Source organism: Sceloporus undulatus, chromosome 2, assembly GCF_019175285.1.
Source record: "Sceloporus undulatus isolate JIND9_A2432 ecotype Alabama chromosome 2, SceUnd_v1.1, whole genome shotgun sequence".
Lineage (NCBI taxonomy): Eukaryota > Metazoa > Chordata > Lepidosauria > Squamata > Phrynosomatidae > Sceloporus > Sceloporus undulatus.
The window spans coordinates 268,827,627-268,847,331 of NC_056523.1; the positions used below are offsets into that span (position 1 = coordinate 268,827,627).

Genomic DNA, 19,705 nt, shown 5'->3' on the forward strand with positions numbered 1-19,705 from the left:
GCTCCGGCGGCAATCGGCGGCAGGATCGGGCTGGGGCCAGTCCCAAGGCCTTGCTGGGCCGCATCCGGCCCGCGGGCCGCAGGTTGCCTACCCCTGGCCTATCCAAACAAAACTCTACTGGATGCTACCCTTGAGCTAATTCCAAAAATGCACTATTGCTAGCAGAACAGACCTTCGTACATGTGCAAAAATGTATTTGCATATAGGCCAAGCAATCTAATGCACTTTATCTATTACTGTTAAATGCAATTCAGCCCAATATATTAATACGAAAAATATCAGCACCAAAAGCACAACAGAATAAATTGGAGCACAGAAACCCTTTGAAATTCCTAAAATCAACAGGCTGTTAGACATTACAAACTTCCAAATGCTTTCTCCAAGAAACGTCTTTTTAAAAGGCAGATTGCTTGGGGGATCTCAACAAGGAGGGATTCCATACTATTGATGACATAACATGGAAGACCCTGTCTTTTGTACCCACCTGCCTGATCTTGTGAAAGAGGACAGAGCAAAGCCTGTGACACTGGTAAAAAAACCTTGGGTAATGTAAAAGTAATACTATCTGTATAAAATTAATTTTAATTGTACAATGCAGCATAAGCACCCTGTGGAAATCTTTGGTTACCTTGGTACCCAGGTGGCTTGTCAATCTTCGAGGAACAGAATAACTACTGTTAGAACTCATAACACTCGATGTCTCATGGTCCATCCGAGAAGCTGAACCCTACAAATTTTAATAAGAATTAGATGACAGAAGTGTTTATATAACAAGTCACTTTAAAATTTCAGTTTTTTGCAGTTCAAAAGAGTATGGAAGCTACAATTAAAGTGAGCTAGCTAGCCAAGTCAATAAAAATCTCATTGTCCCAGAATTCTTATTATAGATGAAGCAAATTGATATAGAAGCAATCTACAAAAGTCAAGTGCAAGACAGAAGAAGAAAAGAGGAATCTCACTCATGTGAAAGCATTTTATAGGAAAATCTTCATTCTGTTTAAAATCATCCCCAGGGTATCCAAAACACTGAAATCTAACAACTGCACTCAGCTATCACATTTCCAAACAACCTTTCACCTTTAAGTACTGTTTTCCCTCCACTTATTAAGAAGGTCTGGCTGCACAATGCATTCAAATCAGAGATATGTAGTCATATCATGAGTTATTCTCTTTCTTATCAATTGATAAAGACTGCCACATTTCAGTTGGGGAATCATAAAGAATACAGGGACATTGCATTTCCTGTTAATTACAATTTTAAAATTTATCATTTGGCTTTTAAACAATTAACTGAAAAAGAAGGAAGGTGTCCTTTTGTAGCAAATACTCTTAATGGTTAGAAACTTGCTCACTTGGTGCATTTACAAATTGGTTTCTCCTTCCTGGGACAAGGAGGACATTAAGTGGTCAAAAGCAAAGCTAGGTAGGTCTTTGTAAATTCTCAACTCCCAGAGATTTTGCATATTGCTAGTCTTTCAATTGAAGGAGAAGTACCAATATTGGTCACATCAACAAACATGCAGCGCTCTACTATTGATCTCGTTTCTGAAGTGGTCCATTAAGAAAAAACAAATGTACATTTTATGCCTGGATTGGTTAATCAGCTTTCATAGGGTTGATCCTGTGAGAGAGGTTGCAAAATCCTCTGATGACTGAATCACAGATGCATCCTAAGATATGAGGACAAGAAATCCCACCGCAACTTTTCCATATACAATGCACTCAAAAGACCACTGTGAATACCAAACACACTATTTGTCTCTAACTACTAGGTGGAAAGACAAAAAGATCCAAATTCCGTGGCTTCTAAGGTGAATGAAAACATTTACCTCCTTCTTCCTGTGTAGTGCAGGTGTTTTTATTAAGTTTTGTTTTGCTTTTTGTTTTTTCTAAAATAGTATCCTCTGATGTCCTTCTTCTGTAGAGACAGGCTAATTGGAGGATTTTTTTTTTAGGTGTATTCCAAATGCCCTTATTTTCTACAATATTTTTATGTTTCCTTTCTTTTTCTATTTTAGAATCAGATTAACAGAACATAAATAGGAGAGAGAAAAAGAACAAACTGTTCCATTCTGAAACTTCCATATTACTTCAAAAACAACAGATACTTATGCCTTGCTTCTCCCCTGAGTGCCTTCTTCTATGCCCATAGATGCATTGGAATCCAGTAACTTAATGGAACATTTATAAAACTATTCTCTCCTCTTGAATCAGATAATAAATTACAATGTTAGTTTTCAGTCCATTTTTCCTTACATCTCCCCATTGGATTGGATGGTCCTTGTGGTCTCTTCCAAATCTGCGATTCTATGTGCTCAACCCCACCTCTGGGTAAGAACAGTTCCCAACTAGATGCTAGAAGGAGAATGTGTCAACTCCGCGGAGAAAAGTAGAGTCAACAAGTTAATAACTGTGTCTATATCCTGTGGAATGAATATAGTGTGTGCAAGAGAAATAAAGAGAAGCAGAGAGTAGCAAGCGGGGCCGGGGCCGGGAGTGGGGGGCAGAAACATATAGACAGAGCCAAACTGTGACTGGGTCAGTGTCAGAGTTTACTTCCATGGCTAAAATTGGCATCGGAAGCGGATGTTTCTCTAGTCTGCAAACAGGAGGATATCAGGACCGCTCTCCTGGAATAAGGCCCGAAGATGGATTGATCAGAACAAAATGTATTCTCTTGAATGTGGAGAATTTTATTACAGCATTCTCACACAAATAATTTTTGAATCACACTACTTCATCTGTCCATAAACCAACAACAAAAACAAGGAATCCACTTCTTTTCAAGGCTGTCATTATGCTAAAATATAGACCTGAGCCAGAGATCAATATGGATCTTCTTGATTTTAACTCCAAAGCTACTGTCAAATAGGTCACGTCTGTTCTAATGGGGGTTAGTCCACATCTCATGTAAAAATCATAGAGCTCCAAGAGAATCTATGCCTTTGATCCATGTTTTGTGCTATAAAGATGTCAGCATGCACCAGATCTATTTTTTATTTTTATTAAATTCCAAATGTCCACACAACAAAATGGTTGGAAACCCCTGCTTTAGACAATATTTTTAGGCAAACAGGAATACAACTGAAGCAGGGACAAAGGAGGAGGCACCAGGAAGGAGATGCAACAAAACTCACTGAGGGGGAAAACAGGTGATGGGGAAGATAGCGATTATAAGAGTGCAAGAGAAAAAGAAGTATCTTTGAATGTTTATCAACAAGTTATAGAGGCTGAAATACAATGGTGTGCCCATGGATTCTCTTATTAAAATGCTCATTATCAAACATGCTTTGGATAAGCTTTGGAGCTTTAAAGCATCATTGTGCTGGTGTTCAGTCAATTTCTCTTGCCACAAACCCTAGTATTTGTCAAAAAGGCATATATTAAGCTGAACTATATTTATCAAGCAATTCCACTGGCTTGGTTCCAAAGAGACACCAATAAGAGAGAGTGAGACGAAAGTGACTGCCAACTCCTCCTTTCCCTGGTGTCACCTCTAAATTCTGCCTTAGAATGTAGGGCTGACTGCTGTGCAAAGGGCCTGATAGAGGAAAGGGGGACTAAGAAACAGCAGAAGCTGTACTTCACCCCTGTTTTTTGGTAACCGCTCCTTCTTTCTTCAGTACCTCATGGAACAGCCCATCACATTCAGAGGTGTCCTTTTCTAACAGCAAAAGCTCTTGGGGTTCAGGACATTTTACGTTTTTGCATTTTAATGTTTTTTCCCCTAACCAAAAAAAAAAAATACTTCTAATTTACCAGTTAATTTTAAAATCTTTAGACAATGTTGTTTTTTTCCAAAGTAAAATGCAGTTGTCTTCTGACAACTACTCTTAATTGCAGAGACATCTCAAAGTAAAAGGTTCTTCATTAGATTGTAAGCATTGTCTGAAATAGCTAACATCTCAAAGGCTTTTTTCCTATTTTGTCCATTTTCATTGTTAAGATGCACAAAGGTGAATGTGTTAGCTGTTTTCCAGAATTAAAATACTAGAATCCAATCTATCAAGCTTTTTCTCTCTGGACTTACTTAAAAAACTAACTCATCCCAAATGTCACAAAAAACAGATTCTCATACCTATGCATCTTTAGGAGAGAAATATGTCTAATACTTTAAGAACCATTTTATCAGAAAAACTGAAAACTGTTCTATTAAAACGGAAAAGTTATTTCTTAAAAAAAATCATATGAAGGGATAATAAGACACTGTTTTCATTCTCTTATCTTATGTACATGAAAAGTAAGGTTACAATAATATTTTACAGTGGGTGTCACAGCTTAATTATAATAGCATTCCTATGAAAAAACACCCAGCTTTTATTGTTTTCAAATCCCAGAAAAACTTTCATTAGAATTTAGAGCTCAGATACAACAAGGAAAATTAATCAAAATAAAATATAATTAAATTAAGATACTGTAGTCAGTTAAACCTTCCTGCCACAACTCTTGAGGAATCTCAATTACATTGGTCAGGTCTGACTATAGGGAAATAGAAATTCAGTCACAGTAAATTACATTTTATGCTGTATCTGAAGCCAAAAAACATTACAATTTTAGAAAGATTTCATAGCTAAACAGAAATTAGGTAAAATGTAATGGCTCAAGAATACAACAAAGCTACTGTAATTTAGAGATTCTATAGCATAGTGACACATGATGGTGCTCAATAATGCATAGGGAGTATGCTCCCTATTTAAATGAATATTTACTATGTTCCAGATATAAAGACAGGGTTGGATAACATCCAGATTAGGGCATAAATCAAAAACAACATCAGCAAACAATTACAAAATATAAGCATTTTGAACACAAATGCAAATTCAAACAAATATTCCATAGTTTAATAGTGTATTTTATTTTTAAAACATATTATTTATAAATGGATGTTTATTGCAACGTTATCATTATTTTAAAATCATATAGAAGGAAATTCCTTTCATTAATCAGACTTTAACATTAAAATATATGACAAAGTCAGGTTGATAGATATATTTGCTCCTTTCCCATCCAAGTATATGTGTAACAGATATGTGAGCAAGAACTGTATTGGGATCACAATGTGGAATATTTAATCTATTTAGAAAAATCCTTCATGGCAGCTTTCATCTCCTCCTTTTCCAGTTTAATATACTGTATATGAAGGATTTAATAAACATTCTGATTTAATATATATTCACACACATTTTATTGTCATAGCAGAATTATTACATCCTACCTTCAAAAGCACTGTTCATTTAAGCATTACTTATAAATAAAATGCCGACTTTACCTGGCTACTGCCAGCAGTTGCCACACTGATTTCTGCTGCTCCTTGACCTTCATTTTGCCTCTCAGCTTCATGCGAGCCTGCATCATGCTTGCTTGGAGGTGTCCTCTGTTAATGTAAGAATTTTTTTATGACGTTATGCATAGAAATGGAGGGCACTTTATCATGCAAAGCCTTTTAAAAATTGTGAATGCGTCAGTGCTGTAGCTTCACAAAGCCAGTGAACTGTGCTTTGTATTTCATAACCTCTAGCCTCAATAATTAGCAACCGAGACCGACTGTCTTAGCAAAATTGCAGGATGAAAGTGAGGCATGTCCTCTGAGGATTATAGCCCTAGAAGACAAAGGATTTGCTGTGAGACACAAAACACTATCCTCCACCAGCTGTGCTCAAATCACTATCAGAAATATAACAGAATTGGAGCAAACAACTGTCTCCTCTGCAATGTCACATGATCTGTGCATTTACTGGAGGCTATGACTGGAACAGTTAAAATATTACTTACGCTTTACAATCAAATAGAAACACCTTCTGGGTTGACAGCTTAAAATACATGTAGTATGCTAAGTTCCAACTAATGGCATCTTTCCATGCATCAGTTATATCATGAGCTATGATAGAGCAGCTATCTTAATATGAAAGAAATTTAAACAAACGATTTGTCCCTAGCCCAATAATTTTCTAATTCAATAGCAATAGCAAGTACATTTCTATATCGCTTACCCGTGCACTTAAACACTCTCTAAGTGGTTTGTAATGTGTAAGCTAATTGCGCCCAACAAGCTAGGTATTCATTTTAGTGACCTTGGAAGGATGCAAGCCTGATTCGAGCCTGAGCCCCTGGCTGGTATTGAACTCACAACCTTATGGTTTGTGAGTGAGTTGCTGCAGTACAAGCATTTAATCACTGCGTCACCAGGGCTCTAATGATGACGATATAATATATAAACTCATCCCTCAATCTTTCGCGAACGGCAAGTGCCAAGGGACAAAATGGTGTGTGTGCCCATGGCACATGTACAGGGCTGCATGCAGGAGTGTGCAGGCATTCAAGTCAATGGGGCTTGAACACAGTATTTGCGATTTTTCATTTTTGCAGGGGAGATTCAGAATGGATCCCCTGTGAAAACGGAGGGGCAACTGTATTCTGCTCTGACTGATAAAGCATCATCATATCAGAGATGAATACACATAGCCTATACCAGTGATTCTCGAAGTGGGCAGTAAGCTCCCCTCTGGAATGGTTGAAAAATTCAGGGGGTCAGTGAGGGAAAAGCTGGCAATGGGAGCAGTGAGAAAAAAGGGGGCAGTGGGGGCCTTCACTAAAAGTACTGGTGCACAAGGAATCAATGGCCTTTAGGACTACAGTGGGGATGAGTGTTGCATGCAAGTTCTCTTTTTACAATCCCTTTAAATCACTGTGCAACCTTCTTAATCGCTTTGTGTAGTGGTGTCTCCCATTCTTCATCTGCCCGTGCAAGCTCACTCTTGTGGTGCCATTTTGGAACCAACTGACTAACTGCAGTAAGGAGTTAGAGCATGTTGAGGTGGAAAGAAGTGGTGGCAAAAAGGCACTTTCACATTTGAGATCCTGCTTAAGTTTTGCCGTACTTCGCTGGCAAGTTATAGCTTTGTTGCTGCTCCTGCTTTCGTTCATCAGACAGGTGGAGAGAAGAGGCAGCAGAAGAAACAATATTTGTGTATGTTGAGAGGGATAAACTGAAGCTGTGTAGGGAAGGCACAGCTCTGGGGAAGGAGGGGAAGGAGTATCTGTGGTTGATTCTTCAAAAGAATCCTTTGCCTCTCTTGCTTCACTTAGATTGCAAACCCTTCCTCGCTGGGGAGAAAACTGATAAGTCAGCTGCGTCCCTCTCTGCCCCAGCAAAGAAGGTTTAAGAGTACTTCCTCATTGGGGAGAAACTTTTCCCTTTGCACCTGGTTACCTTGGGAGCAGCAACAGAGAAACCTCTTACTCACGCTGGCCTTTGCTGCAAGGCCAGAGGCTTCTTGGTCGCTGCTCTCAAGGTGAGCAAGTGGAAAGAGAGCAGTCGCTGAGATCGGCGGTTGCCTTAAATTTACAATAGAACAGTGGACCTAATATCAAGAAATAGGTCTCTGAGGGTGCTAAGTTTGCCATTTAATACGAAAGGAGGCAGTAGAACATTCTAGAACACTGGCCATTCTGTCTGAAACAGATGGAAATTGTAACTCATCACAATGGAGAGCCCTAGGTTAGGGAAGGCTGCCTTGCAACAACTGCAACCTCCTTTCAGGCTTAGCTAACATTGACAGTGGGAATCATGAGATGACCTCTTAACAAATCTGAATGGCATCAGCTTGGGGAAAATAGAGTTTAAAGGACATGGTTCTAAAACATTCAAGGCTCTTGTATATAGAGTATTACAAACAGAGGCATGCTGCCTATACACACTGTGCTGAACTATTCATTTGAAGGAATCCAGTGCTTTGTGGGCTTATGACTAAAGCTAATGAATGGGACTAGATTGAGCAAAGAACTCTAAAACACTGAATAATCTGGGGCACTGAATAAACGAAGCCATAAGCCATAAATTAGATACAACTCGATTAAAATTAAATCAACTGAAGAGATGGGAACAAAAGCAAAAGGGTTAAACAGAAAGAGACTGAAGACTGATGAACAAAACATTAAAGCATTTGTTTAAAGTAGTTAATATATTGCTCTTAAAGATCTTTTCCACATCAGTTTAACAAGTAACACAACAAACAAAGAAATGTAATTAAATAAAATAAGCAGACAAAAAGAACAGCATAAAAATTACTGAAGTTAAAATTTCAAGTTTAGTAATAATTATTTTTGTTCAGTGCACAATGATAATAAATATAAATATAGCAATAAATATAAGCGTAATATACCATTTTAAAGCTGATAATATGCACTATTATAATATACAACTGAAAGTGCATTTTGATTTGAGTTTTGAATAACAGTGTACTTTGAAAGTGTAACTGTTACACTGTACAGTTAAATTACTATAGTTTGAGTTTTCCTTAATTGAAATTCTGAAATCTGAAGTGCTCCAAAATCCAAAACATTTTTCATCAGTGGTTAAGAAAAGAATGCTTTGTTTTCTGATGGCTCAATATACACAAACTTTGTTTCATGAACAAAATTATTAAAAACATTGTATAAATTTATCTTCACACTGTATAAGGTATATATGAAACATGCATGAATTTTGTGTTTAGACTTGGGTCCCATCTCCATGACAGTCATTATATACATATATATGCAAATACAGGTTTCAAAAATTCAACAAAAGAAAAAAAGGGAAAAAGGGGAAAAAATCCTAAATATGTTCTGCATAAGGAACACTCAACTGATATTAACTTTCCAATATTAAAAAAAATCACTTAATAATCCAATGTATTTTGGATAAAAATCACATTACCTAACAGGTTATAGGCAGCAGATTTTAAAGCATGTTATTTTCACAATCTAATCTGTTTAGGAGTGTTTATTGGAAGGTAGTCCTATCAAAATAAAGAACAAAAAGTTTTGCTCCAGGAAATGAGATCCCCCTTCCCTTTAAAGTTGGGGTGAAAATATGTTCTCAAAGATCTTCTTGCCTCCACATGACCTGTCACTCTATATGTCCTATGAAATCAAGAATCAAGAATTTGAAATGTGATGGAACTACATGTTCTTAGGTAGGATATACAGGAGTAACTCTGCCATTTTGCCTCATTCTCTTTGAATTGATATCTGTCTTCATGACATGCTTTCTGATCACTACTGGGATGCAGAATGCAGGACTAAATTGAGCTTGCAGAGAAAAAAGTGTTCTTTGATCATTCAGATCTCTTGACCTTTGTATTTGTCATACTGTATTCTTTCCTACCCTAGCCAATTATATTGAAGAACAGTCTTCATAAGGGTCTGAATAATTATTTTCCGGCGTATAAGACGACCCCCAACTTTTCCAGTTAAAATATAGAGTTTGGGACAGACTCGCTGTATAAGACTACCCCTCTTCCAACGCACACCAAATAAAAATTAAAAAAAATAATAATCAGATTTGATTTCAATATGGTAATTTTAATTCAAATGCTTATGACATGCAGGTACTTAGCAGGAAAACCTGTTGTATACAAAGCCTGGCTGGACTGGTCAGTTCTCCCTGCCTGCCCAGCCCTCCCTGTCTCCAAGATTTTCTTCTACCGTACTTGTACAGCACCGCCCTTGCTGCTTTCATACGTTCACCACATACGGAGGGTATGTGGGTGCAGACATTTTTGAGCTCCCCCCACCATATGCGGTGATCACAGATTTTCCAGTCCGGCTCAGAGGTTTCAGCCCTAGAAGACGACCCCCGGCGTATAAGACGACCCCCGACTTTTGAGAAAATTTTCCTGGGTTAAAAAGTAGTCTTATACACCAGAAAATACAGTATATTCTTTGAGTGTTTCTTTGTTCAGTTCATGATTGTTACAATATTACTATTTTTGTTTATTAAAATATAAAATCAAATGTTTATCCTTTTTCAATCAGATCACAGGATAGCAAACAGATAAAATAATAATTTAAACAATTCCAGGTTGAAGAGAGGAAACAATTTCACAAGAAAAAAATATAGTAAACAAATTAAAACAGATTAAAAAGACTAAAAGAGTTTAAAAACCATGTATATGATTAAAAGTAAATTAAGTCCCAAAGGCATAAAAAGCCATGTCTTGATTTGACACTGAAAAACCATCAATAGCTCTAGTCAGGCCTTCAAGGAGAGACCATTTCACAAGTGAACTCCCACAACCAAGGAGGTCCTCTCCAGGGTATTGCTCCTCCTAGTAGAACAGAGGAGGGACACTCTAGAAAATTTCAGTCCTTGGGCTGGAATATATAGGGAGAGGCACTCAAGGTCCAAAGGCATTTGGGGCTTTGGATGTCATCACTATACCCTTGAATTCAGTAAGTAAAATGGCAACGAGTGCAGCTCCTTTATTCTGAAGTTATGTGTTGTTTGTACAGTGTCCTCACCAACCCTCTTGCTGCTACATTTTGCACTAGTTGTAGTTTTTGAGTCATCTTCAAGTACAGTACCACACAGAGTGCATTACACTAGTCTGAACAATAAGTTACTAGTTCATAGGCTACTATGGAAAATTTATCCCTCGCCAGGAAAGACTGTAGCTGGCTAATCAGTCAGAGCTGGTGCCAATAACTGAGGAAAGAAGTAGTAAAAATGTTTACATATTCTTATATGTATAATTGCTCAGGAACTCAAAAGTATCATGTTATCAGCAAGTTACAAGTACCTACTGAACAAATTTCTAATCAGCACATGAATTGTGTGGTACAAACAAATTTCTCTTCCTAAAAACATCTTTTACAAATTAAATCTCCAATAGTAACTTCAGAAAATAGTAAATATTTAAAAAATTTACCTGCTTTTAAATAATGCAATTTAATTGTTACGTGTTTGTTTGCACATTGTAATTTTTTAACAGTTTATAGTTCCATCACAATAAAATTGGTGCATTTATTACTCTGGACCCTACACGTTATTCCATGTTCAGTTTGCTTACTGTGTTGACTCTTTTGGCATCCATTTCATAGTTAGATGCCTTTTCTAGCATACAGATATCCATGTCTAACTGTAGTTTCAGCACACCGATATGTTGTTCTTGTTGTCTTTCGGTGTTAGTAATGTTAATTAAGGCTGTCATTTTAGACCAAAAAGCAGACTGTGCTTTTTGATTTTTCAAACTTTATATTTAAATTAAGTAAAAGCAAGTAAAATCAGTGTCACTGAGGTTTTGTCACACATGGAATTGACTACACCAAAATCCTGCAGTGTAGCATGCAATCACTCAGGAATCTAGCTATTTCTTCCCATGCCCTCAATCCCTGTCCTATCCTCTAATCAGTCATCTATGGCCACTGAATATGCTTAGATGCCACTAAGATGTTTTTGTGTTCATAGATATTTGTTATACTTCCTCAAACATCTACAAAATAAACTGGCTTCCCTAAAACCTTTCATCCTTTCCCCCTTTGGCTAAAAAAAAGAATGAACTCCATCTTGGCCTCTGAGGGGGAGACAAAGGAACTGTGCCCTCCCCGAAGGCATCCAACTCCATCTTGGCCTCTGAGGGGGAGAGAAAGGAACTGTGCCCTCATGGGTGGAACTCTGACGTAAGAATTAAATAGTAAATAAAGGCAAAACAGTTAGCATGTGTCAGCAATACTATTCCTCTGATGGTCTCATGCCAAAACTGAATGTCTTAATTTTGAGTATCTTCTGGACGTAATTGGAATTCCAGTATATTGAGGGTTGTGGAACTGCCCCATACTCACAGGAATGTTATTGTGCAGTATCAGGGGTATTCCCAAATAACCAACCCAAGAACACATGATCACATGAGATGGAACATTTGTTCTGATTAGCTGTCAGCTCTCCTCATTTGCAGAAAGTATAAGAAAGACAAATGTAATAAATGTGTTGGGGCAATTTTTATTCCAGCCAACTTTTTGGGTCTTAAAAAATTGTACATGGAAGGTAGCGGAAACTTCAGCATATTATTTACAGCTCCTCGGATGGCAATGGTGCAAAGCACCTACATGCAGATTTAGCACTTTATAAATTATGCAACAAAACATGAGTCTGGGAACTAATATAATTATCTTTGTAGATGAAAGTAAGAACAAGAGCAATTTTAAAATATTTTTATAGCATTTTATGCATTTTAAAGCACATCATGTTGTGATGTGCTTTGAATAACTGAGAATAGTGGGACAGCAATGACAAAACATAGAAACAAACTACTTTCTTGGCTGAAATTACACAATATTGGTCAGCTGTAGATGAGCCAAAACTCACAGACTATGATAAACTGTTGGATATTTATACAGAATATTATCCCTAACAATAACTGTTTGGTTTAAACATGCTTGTATAAACAAAATGAAAGAAAATACAGACCAACCTCTGCTTCAGCAACCTGGGACTGCAGGAGCTGCCTTATACGCAGAATATCTTTCTCAATTTGTTGAATTCTACTTACTCTCACCTGGAATAACATAACGTTTCAAGTGGTTACTGGCTGGGTAGGGGAGAAATGTCAAAAGATAATCAACTGAACAGAGCTGTCTGTATAACATTAAAAAATAAGCTGAAAGCATATAGAACTCGTGGTGCAGTATGACAATTGATTCATTTCCTAGACACTATACTACTCAGTATATACCAGATATACTCCACTATAAATCGAGAAATTTATGCTCAAAAACTGACCCTAAAATCCTGGATCGGCTTATATACGGGTCGATACAGTAATACTGCTTTAAAAGGTCCTGAAAGAAATACCACTCCATGTGCCTCAGCAGTGATTTTTGAAAGAGCTGTCAGGCAGGAGTGAGTGTATATGTGTGTGTGTGTTTGAAAGAGGTGATTCCCTTCTCAATCCAATGTTAAAACCTTATATCCCCATCTTGCTTATCCTCCGTATCTCTCTCCCCAACAAACACTCATTTTCCTCCAGTTCCTTCCCTTGTCAATGTGATGTTAACCTTCTCTCCCCACCAAACAACCCCCCCCTTTCCCTCCAGTTTCTTCTTTTTTCAATCCGGTGTTAAAATCTTTTCTCCCCATCAAACAAACATCCCATCCCCCCTCCCCAGTTCCTTCTCTTTTCAATCCATGTCAATCTTGTTTCCACATCAATCAAACACTCCCCCCTTGCAGCTCCTTCCCTTTTAAATCCAATGTTAACCTTCTCTCCCCATCAAACACCCCACTTTCCTCCAGATCCTTCTCTTCTCAATCTGATGTTAGAACCTTCTCCTCCAGCACCAAGGAAGTGGTGGTCGGGAGAGGTCCAGGGACAGAGAAGGAAGGAGGGAAGTGGTGCTTTTAGATCTTTTATTTGATGCCCCTAAATTTTACCCTTGACTCATCCATGGGTCATATCAAAATCCATTATTTTGGCCCTAAAACCTTCCCTCAATTTATACATGAGTTGATTTGAACACAAGTATTATGGAGTCAAAAAGCATGACAGATTATAGGTACTGCTAGATTACACTGAATTCCAAATGGTTATCACTGTCCCTAGCATTAGGATCTCATATCTTTACACCAGTTAATTCCAACAGCCTATTTCACTACTTGAATTGTAAACACAAATTGTTTCAAATGTACTGCAAAAGCACAACTGAAATGGGAAAATAATTCAGAGCAGGGGAATAGCAGATGTGAAAAGAGTTACACATTCCATCCTCTTGTGCAGTATAAAGTGTTGGTTATTACCTTTAAAGCCCTACATGGCTCAGGCCCGAGTTACTTGTGGGAGCACCTCTCCCTACACAATCCACCCCACACTCTCAGAACAACCGGGAAGTATTTACTAGAATACCATAAAACCAGGTTAATGACAACTTCCCATAGAACGTTCACTGCTATGGCCCCTAAATTATGGAATAGCCTACCGGAGGAGATTGTCTTATTACCACCTTAGATGCCTTTAAGAAGGCACTTAAGACGGATCTCTTCTGGCGGGTTTACCCACCCGGTTTTATATAGGAGATTATTAAAATGAAATGCTCCACTTCGGACTATGATTGTATGATTATTGGATGATCAGACGATGGTCTAACTATTTTATTGTACTAATGCTAGCATTTTATTGACTATATTTTTATATTGTATTGTGTTGTTTTATTGATGTGATCCTGCCTCGATCCACAGGGAGAGGCGGGAAATATTATTATTATTATTATTATTATTATTATTATTATTATTATTATTGTTGCTTTTTTATCCCATCCCACAAGCACCATTGCTTTTTAAAAATGCATTTCAGCATTCTATGTACTGTATTAGCACATGTAACATGATGTTAATTCCCATGGCTTAATGCCAAACACACATGCATGCACAGACTGAATCCAGTGGGATTTCCCAGGAAAAAAGTATGTTAGGATTAGGCTACAGAGTTTAATTTTCTCAGTTCATGAGACCTAAATGATTAAGGGCTATCCTATAAAACTAATCTGAAATGAGTCTTCTTTCAAGTCTAAATTATGGGCAGGTTTTTTTTGCAAATTTTCTCATTTTGGCATTAAGTTATAGTCAAAAGAGTAAATAAATCTCATACATTGAGAAAAGAATGTTCACAAAGTGTAGTAATGAACATTGATTTTAAGGTACAAACCTTTGAAGCAGTTTATAAGATATTTATATTAGCAAGCTTTGAAAAATTATTATTATTATTATTATTATTATTATTGGTTTTATTTATAAAGCATCATAAATCTACATGGCACTGTACAAAACCAAGTAAAATCAAGAATATAAAAGCCTGCCTATGGCGAACAATCTAAAAGTTAAAGCAACAAATTAAAAACATCATATAAAACAAGTTAAAACAGCAATATCCACTGTTGAGTCAAGCATCTGAACAACCAGGACACAATCACAGACTCCCTGGGAACACTTCCCTAAACAACATGGTCTTTAACTCGGCTTTGAAGCTGGTTAGAGACGTGTTGAGTCGTGCTTGTAAGGGGAGGAGGTTCCAGGAGTGAGGGGCGGTATACTGTCCTCACAAAGGACAAAAAGAAAACTGATTCATGTACTGATAGCCACCCATGGACCATCAAAAGAAAGACTGCTTATATCAAAAAGTAGTTGTTATGTGTCTCTTAACAATTAAGGAATCACCTTGCTGCTTTCTGATTTCATTTTACCACATCTATATGGGAAAATTTTGCAACTAATTCTGGAGAATGATTCATTCTGCTTATTTGAAATGAAAAGTATTACTCTGCATCTTTTCAAAACCAATCCTATGTTTACTATAGTATGTGTAACATTTATCTAAAAATACTTTTAATGAGGTGTTGTTTTAAATAAGACTAAGGTTCAAAACACACTGCAGAAATAATCCAGTTTGAGATTGCTTTAACTACCCTGGCTCAATGTTAGGGAATTCTGGGAACTGTAGTTTTGTGAGACATTTAGCCTTCTCTGTCAGAGAGCTCTGGTGTCACAACAAACTACAATTCTCATGATTCCTTAGCACTGAACCAGGGCAGTTAAATATTATTTAACTGGATTATTTCTGCAGTGTGCTTTGGACCTGAATCTCATTTAGAGATAAAGAAAACATGCAGGGGTACCTGTGTTAGCCATTTAACAAATCAAAGAAAAATCCATCAGTGATACCTTTGTTGGCCAACCAAAATGCACAATATACTGTATATTGTGTATATCGTGCAGTATATAGTGCATTTTGGTTGACCAATAAAGGTATCACTGATGGATTTTTGTTTGGATTTAGAGATAAAATGAGAATTGATCTCTGTGAAGTTGGAGATTCAGGCTGTCCTTTGGTTACAGGGTCAGAGGAATCCAGTACCGAACTTAGAGGACTACAGGACCCAGAAGGAACCCAAGAGCAGGAAGCATGGGGACAAGAAAAAGAAGAAACAGCTGGGGAGAAGAGAGGGGGTTGGGTGGAAAGAGTTAAAGGAGCAGGGCGTAAAAGTGAAGGGAGAGATGGTTGGAGGAGGGCTATCTGGAAGAGAAGTTGGGGAGAATGCGGCAGAGCTGAGAGAAGGGAAGGTCCTATACAATGCGTAGAGAAGAATGGACTGCTGCCTTGGTGAGGCGGGGAGGGACAACCCAGCATGGCAGTTCAGGGACAGCAGTACTGTGGGACCCTAAAGAGGAAGGATTCTTAGGGGAGCTTCCCAGGGCAACAGAAGGATAACCCCGACAGCATGACGCAGCTCTCTGAGTACCCCAGTGGGGTCCCCTCCCCCCAAGTATATTGGAATATCAGAAGCAGATGCTGGCCTGTGAAGTACCTTCCTCAAGATGGGGATCAGGCAGCAGTAGCCACTTTAGAGAGAAGTAGCAGAAGTGGGGATAGACCCTCAATAGATATTTAAATTGTAAACTGACTGGTCTGAAGAAAAGCCTGTGAAGTAACAGTTCTCAGCAGCAAGTTTACCTGTTTAGTATTGTTCAATAAAATTTGTTGTGAGCATTGACAAGTATTGTCCTAGTTTGGCACTGCTGAAAGCCCACTTTGGACCCCAATCATAAGATTCCTGCAGTCAGCGGGTCATGTGGGCCTGCCACAATCTCATAAAACATAATCAGAATTAGAAGAGACTACAAAGGCCATTCACTCCAACCCCTTGCACAATCCTGACAGATGGCCATGCAGCCTCGTTTTAAAAACCTCCAAAGAAGGAGACTGCACCACACTCCAAAGCAGTGTATTCCACTGTTGAATAGCTCTTACTGTCAGGACATTCTTCCTAATGTTGAGGTGGAATCTCTTTTCCTGTAGCTTGAATCCACTGCTCTGTACCGTAGTCTCTGGAGCAGCAGAAAACAAGTTTGTTCCATCCTCAATATGACTTCCCTTCAGATATTTAACCATGGCTATTACATCACCTCTTAACCATCTCTTTTTCAGGCTAAATATACACAGCTAGAGATCAAAGTTTACGGATTATTTACCATTTTGGTTGCCCTCCTCTGGATACTTTCCACATTGTCAATATTCTTCTTGAATTGTGGTGCTAAGAGGTCTGCACAGTATACTTCCTTTGATCTAGACACTATACTCCTATTGATGCATCCTAGAATCATATTGCCTTTTCTAGCGGCTGCATCATACTTTTGGTTCATGTTAAGCTCGTGATGTTCTAAAGCCCGAAACAGACGGGCCAAAAACTGTGCCTTCTGGCCATTTTCAGATCATGGCATACAGATAACACATGCCCCTGATGCAGCTGGAAGCAGCACTGAGGCTGCTTAAGGCATCTCATTTGGCACCATGGTGGCAGCTTGCTTTAAGAGTGGGCTGCCTGGTCGCTTGTGGCTCAAACACGGGTGAAGCAGCCAGAGGCTGCTCCTTCATGACCATTTATTTCACCCCTAAGACTCCTAGATCCTATTTACATGTACTGTTGTCAAGCCAGGTGTCACCCATCCTATATCTGTGCATTTCCTCTTTTTTATGCTTATGTGTAGCATGTTACATTTCTCCCTGCTGAAATTCATTTTGGCGGGTTATAAACCGCCGCTTTGCGGCGATCTGCCGCCGCCGCCGCTTGCTCCGTAAGGGAGCCGCAGCAGCCAAACCACGCGGCTCCGTTACGGAGCAAAAAAGAAGCTCCAAAATGGAGCTTCTTTAAGCGGCGCCTCTATGACGTCGCGAGGCGCCAGGGGCGGACTCGCGACGTCATAGACGCCATGACACGTGCGGACGCACAGCGTCCGATATGTAAATATGGCGGCGGCCGTGTGGAACGGCCGCCGCCATATTGTACGTACAGAATACGTACTAGGGTTAGGGGCGTGCGGAAGCACCGCCCCTTCCTAACCCTAGTACATATTCATTACGTACTAAATGGCGGTCTGTAACCCGCCTTTGTTAGTTTTGGCCCAGCTCTCTAATCTGTTAAGGTCATTTTGAATTCTGATCCTGTCTTTTGGATCTGTCCTTTAGCTACCTCTCCTAATTTGGTGTCACCAGCAAATTTGATATGATGCTGTCTTTCTATCTTCCAGGACATTTATGAAGATGTTGAATAGCACTGAGCCAAGGACAGAACCCTGTAGCATCGCACTAGTCACTTCTCTCTAGAAGTCAACCAATTACAAATCCATCTAATAGCATCTGAACAACCAGGACACAATCACAGAATTGTCTATCTCACATTTTACTAACTTGTTTTCATGAATATCATTGGAGGCCTTGTTAAAGGTCTCCTGAAATCAGGATATACTACATCCACAGCACTCCCTTCATCTACTAAGCTTGCAACCCTATCAGAAAAAGAGGTAAGATTGGTCTAGCATGCCTTTTTTTCAGAAACCCAAGTTGACTTGTACTGATCATGACATTTCTTTCTAAGTGTTTACAGACTGCTTGTTTAATTATCTGCTCTGGAATCATTCTTGGTAGGCTGAATAGCCTTGACATCAGGCTTTTTCAGGTTTCCACTGTGTTACAATAGGGGGAAATGGTAAAGATAAATTACTTTGATTCTATAATCTATTTGCAGCCAAAAATTCCCTGCTACACAGAATCTTGAAGGACTACAGGGCAAGCTGTGAAATAAAGGCACTAGATTAGTGAATAGCTGCAGAAATATACTGACAAACTTTGCTTATTTAAGCCTAAATTCTATTGGTAGGCATAGCTAAAAAATTTAATTGATGAGGTTTGCATAATTGCTCCCTTACCATTTAACAACTAGTTCTATGGGTGTGTTCCAAAAGGATAATACTACTAGTAAGCTGTGGGGTCCCTATCATGCAGAAAACTCATGCCTATTCATACTGTCCTTTTATGAATCTAGTTCCACATGATTATTTACTATTTTTTGTTCAGTAAATCATTGATAATTCAGAAAGTGTTAAACAAATGGTGTACTGTGAAAAGACAGAAAAGTCCATTAAACGGATGACTGTGATGGTATTAAATCAAATTGTTTATTTTTATATCTCTGAACACATCTGGCTAGTGCTAGTGATCATATTATCTAATTTTAGTGAGTTTTAAGAGGTACTTACACACAGACACATTTTTATTATTTCTGGAATGTCTTTACGGCCTATATTGCTAGACAATATTGAGGACTTCAGTGTTAAATGGCTCTGTGAAGGAAGCATTCCTCTGGAATAATGTAACCAAGTGCACCTCTCCTTCATCTCAAAAATGTAGAACCAAGACCAAAAAATTAGGGAGATAGATATGATAGCCTTCTCAGAAACTACAGGTATCCCTCTGGATTCATAGGGGTTAGGGGTGGAGTCTCGCAAATATGAAAATTCATGAATAATGGGGAGGGGGACTAGTTGCATGCACATATTTCCCTTCCGAAGTCTCAAACAGCTCTAGAAGGTGTCTGAGGCACTGGAAGAGCAGGGCAATGCACGTTGGCCACTTCTTCTTTCTTTCCTAAGGCATGAGAGGGGTCCGGAGACCCCACTCATGCCTTCAAAGGAAAGGAAGGAGAGCGGGCTGGCCACTTCTTCCTTCTTTCCCAAGGCTTGAGAGGGGTCCAGATACCCCTCTCATGCCTTGGGAGGGAAGCAAGAAGGGCGGGCTGGATGCTTCTTCCTTCTTTCCCAAGGCTTGAGAGGGGTCTGGATCTCCTCTCATGCCTAGGGAGGGAAGGAAGGAGGGCGGGCTGGCTGCTTCTTCCTTCTTTCCCAAGGCTTGAGAGGAGTCCAGAGACCCCTTCATGGCTTGGGAGGGAAATAAAAAAAAGCTTGCTGGCCACTTCTTTCTTCTTCCCCAAGGCTTGAGAGGGGTCTGGAGACCCCCCCCCCCCTTATGCCTGGGGGACGAAGGAAGGAGGGCGCACCGGCAGCTTCAAGGAGCTTTATTATTCCAGAGTCCATAGCTGTGCACATGCACCCTCCCAACTG

At 38.9% G+C, this 19,705-nt stretch overlaps 1 protein-coding gene across 4 annotated transcripts in view; it reads right to left on the minus strand.

Annotated features, from left to right (window-relative positions):
* Positions 1-19,705, minus strand: part of APC (APC regulator of WNT signaling pathway) — a 126,049-nt gene that overhangs the window by 38,490 nt on the left and 67,854 nt on the right. For all 4 annotated transcript variants that reach the window (XM_042449102.1, XM_042449100.1, XM_042449101.1 and 1 more), the window contains 3 exons: positions 12,234-12,317; positions 5,270-5,374; positions 629-727 (listed from right to left, as the gene is read on the minus strand). In XM_042449102.1, coding sequence (XP_042305036.1) covers positions 629-727; positions 5,270-5,374; positions 12,234-12,317 — 288 coding nt within the window. The remainder of the gene's footprint in view (positions 1-628; positions 728-5,269; positions 5,375-12,233; positions 12,318-19,705) is intronic.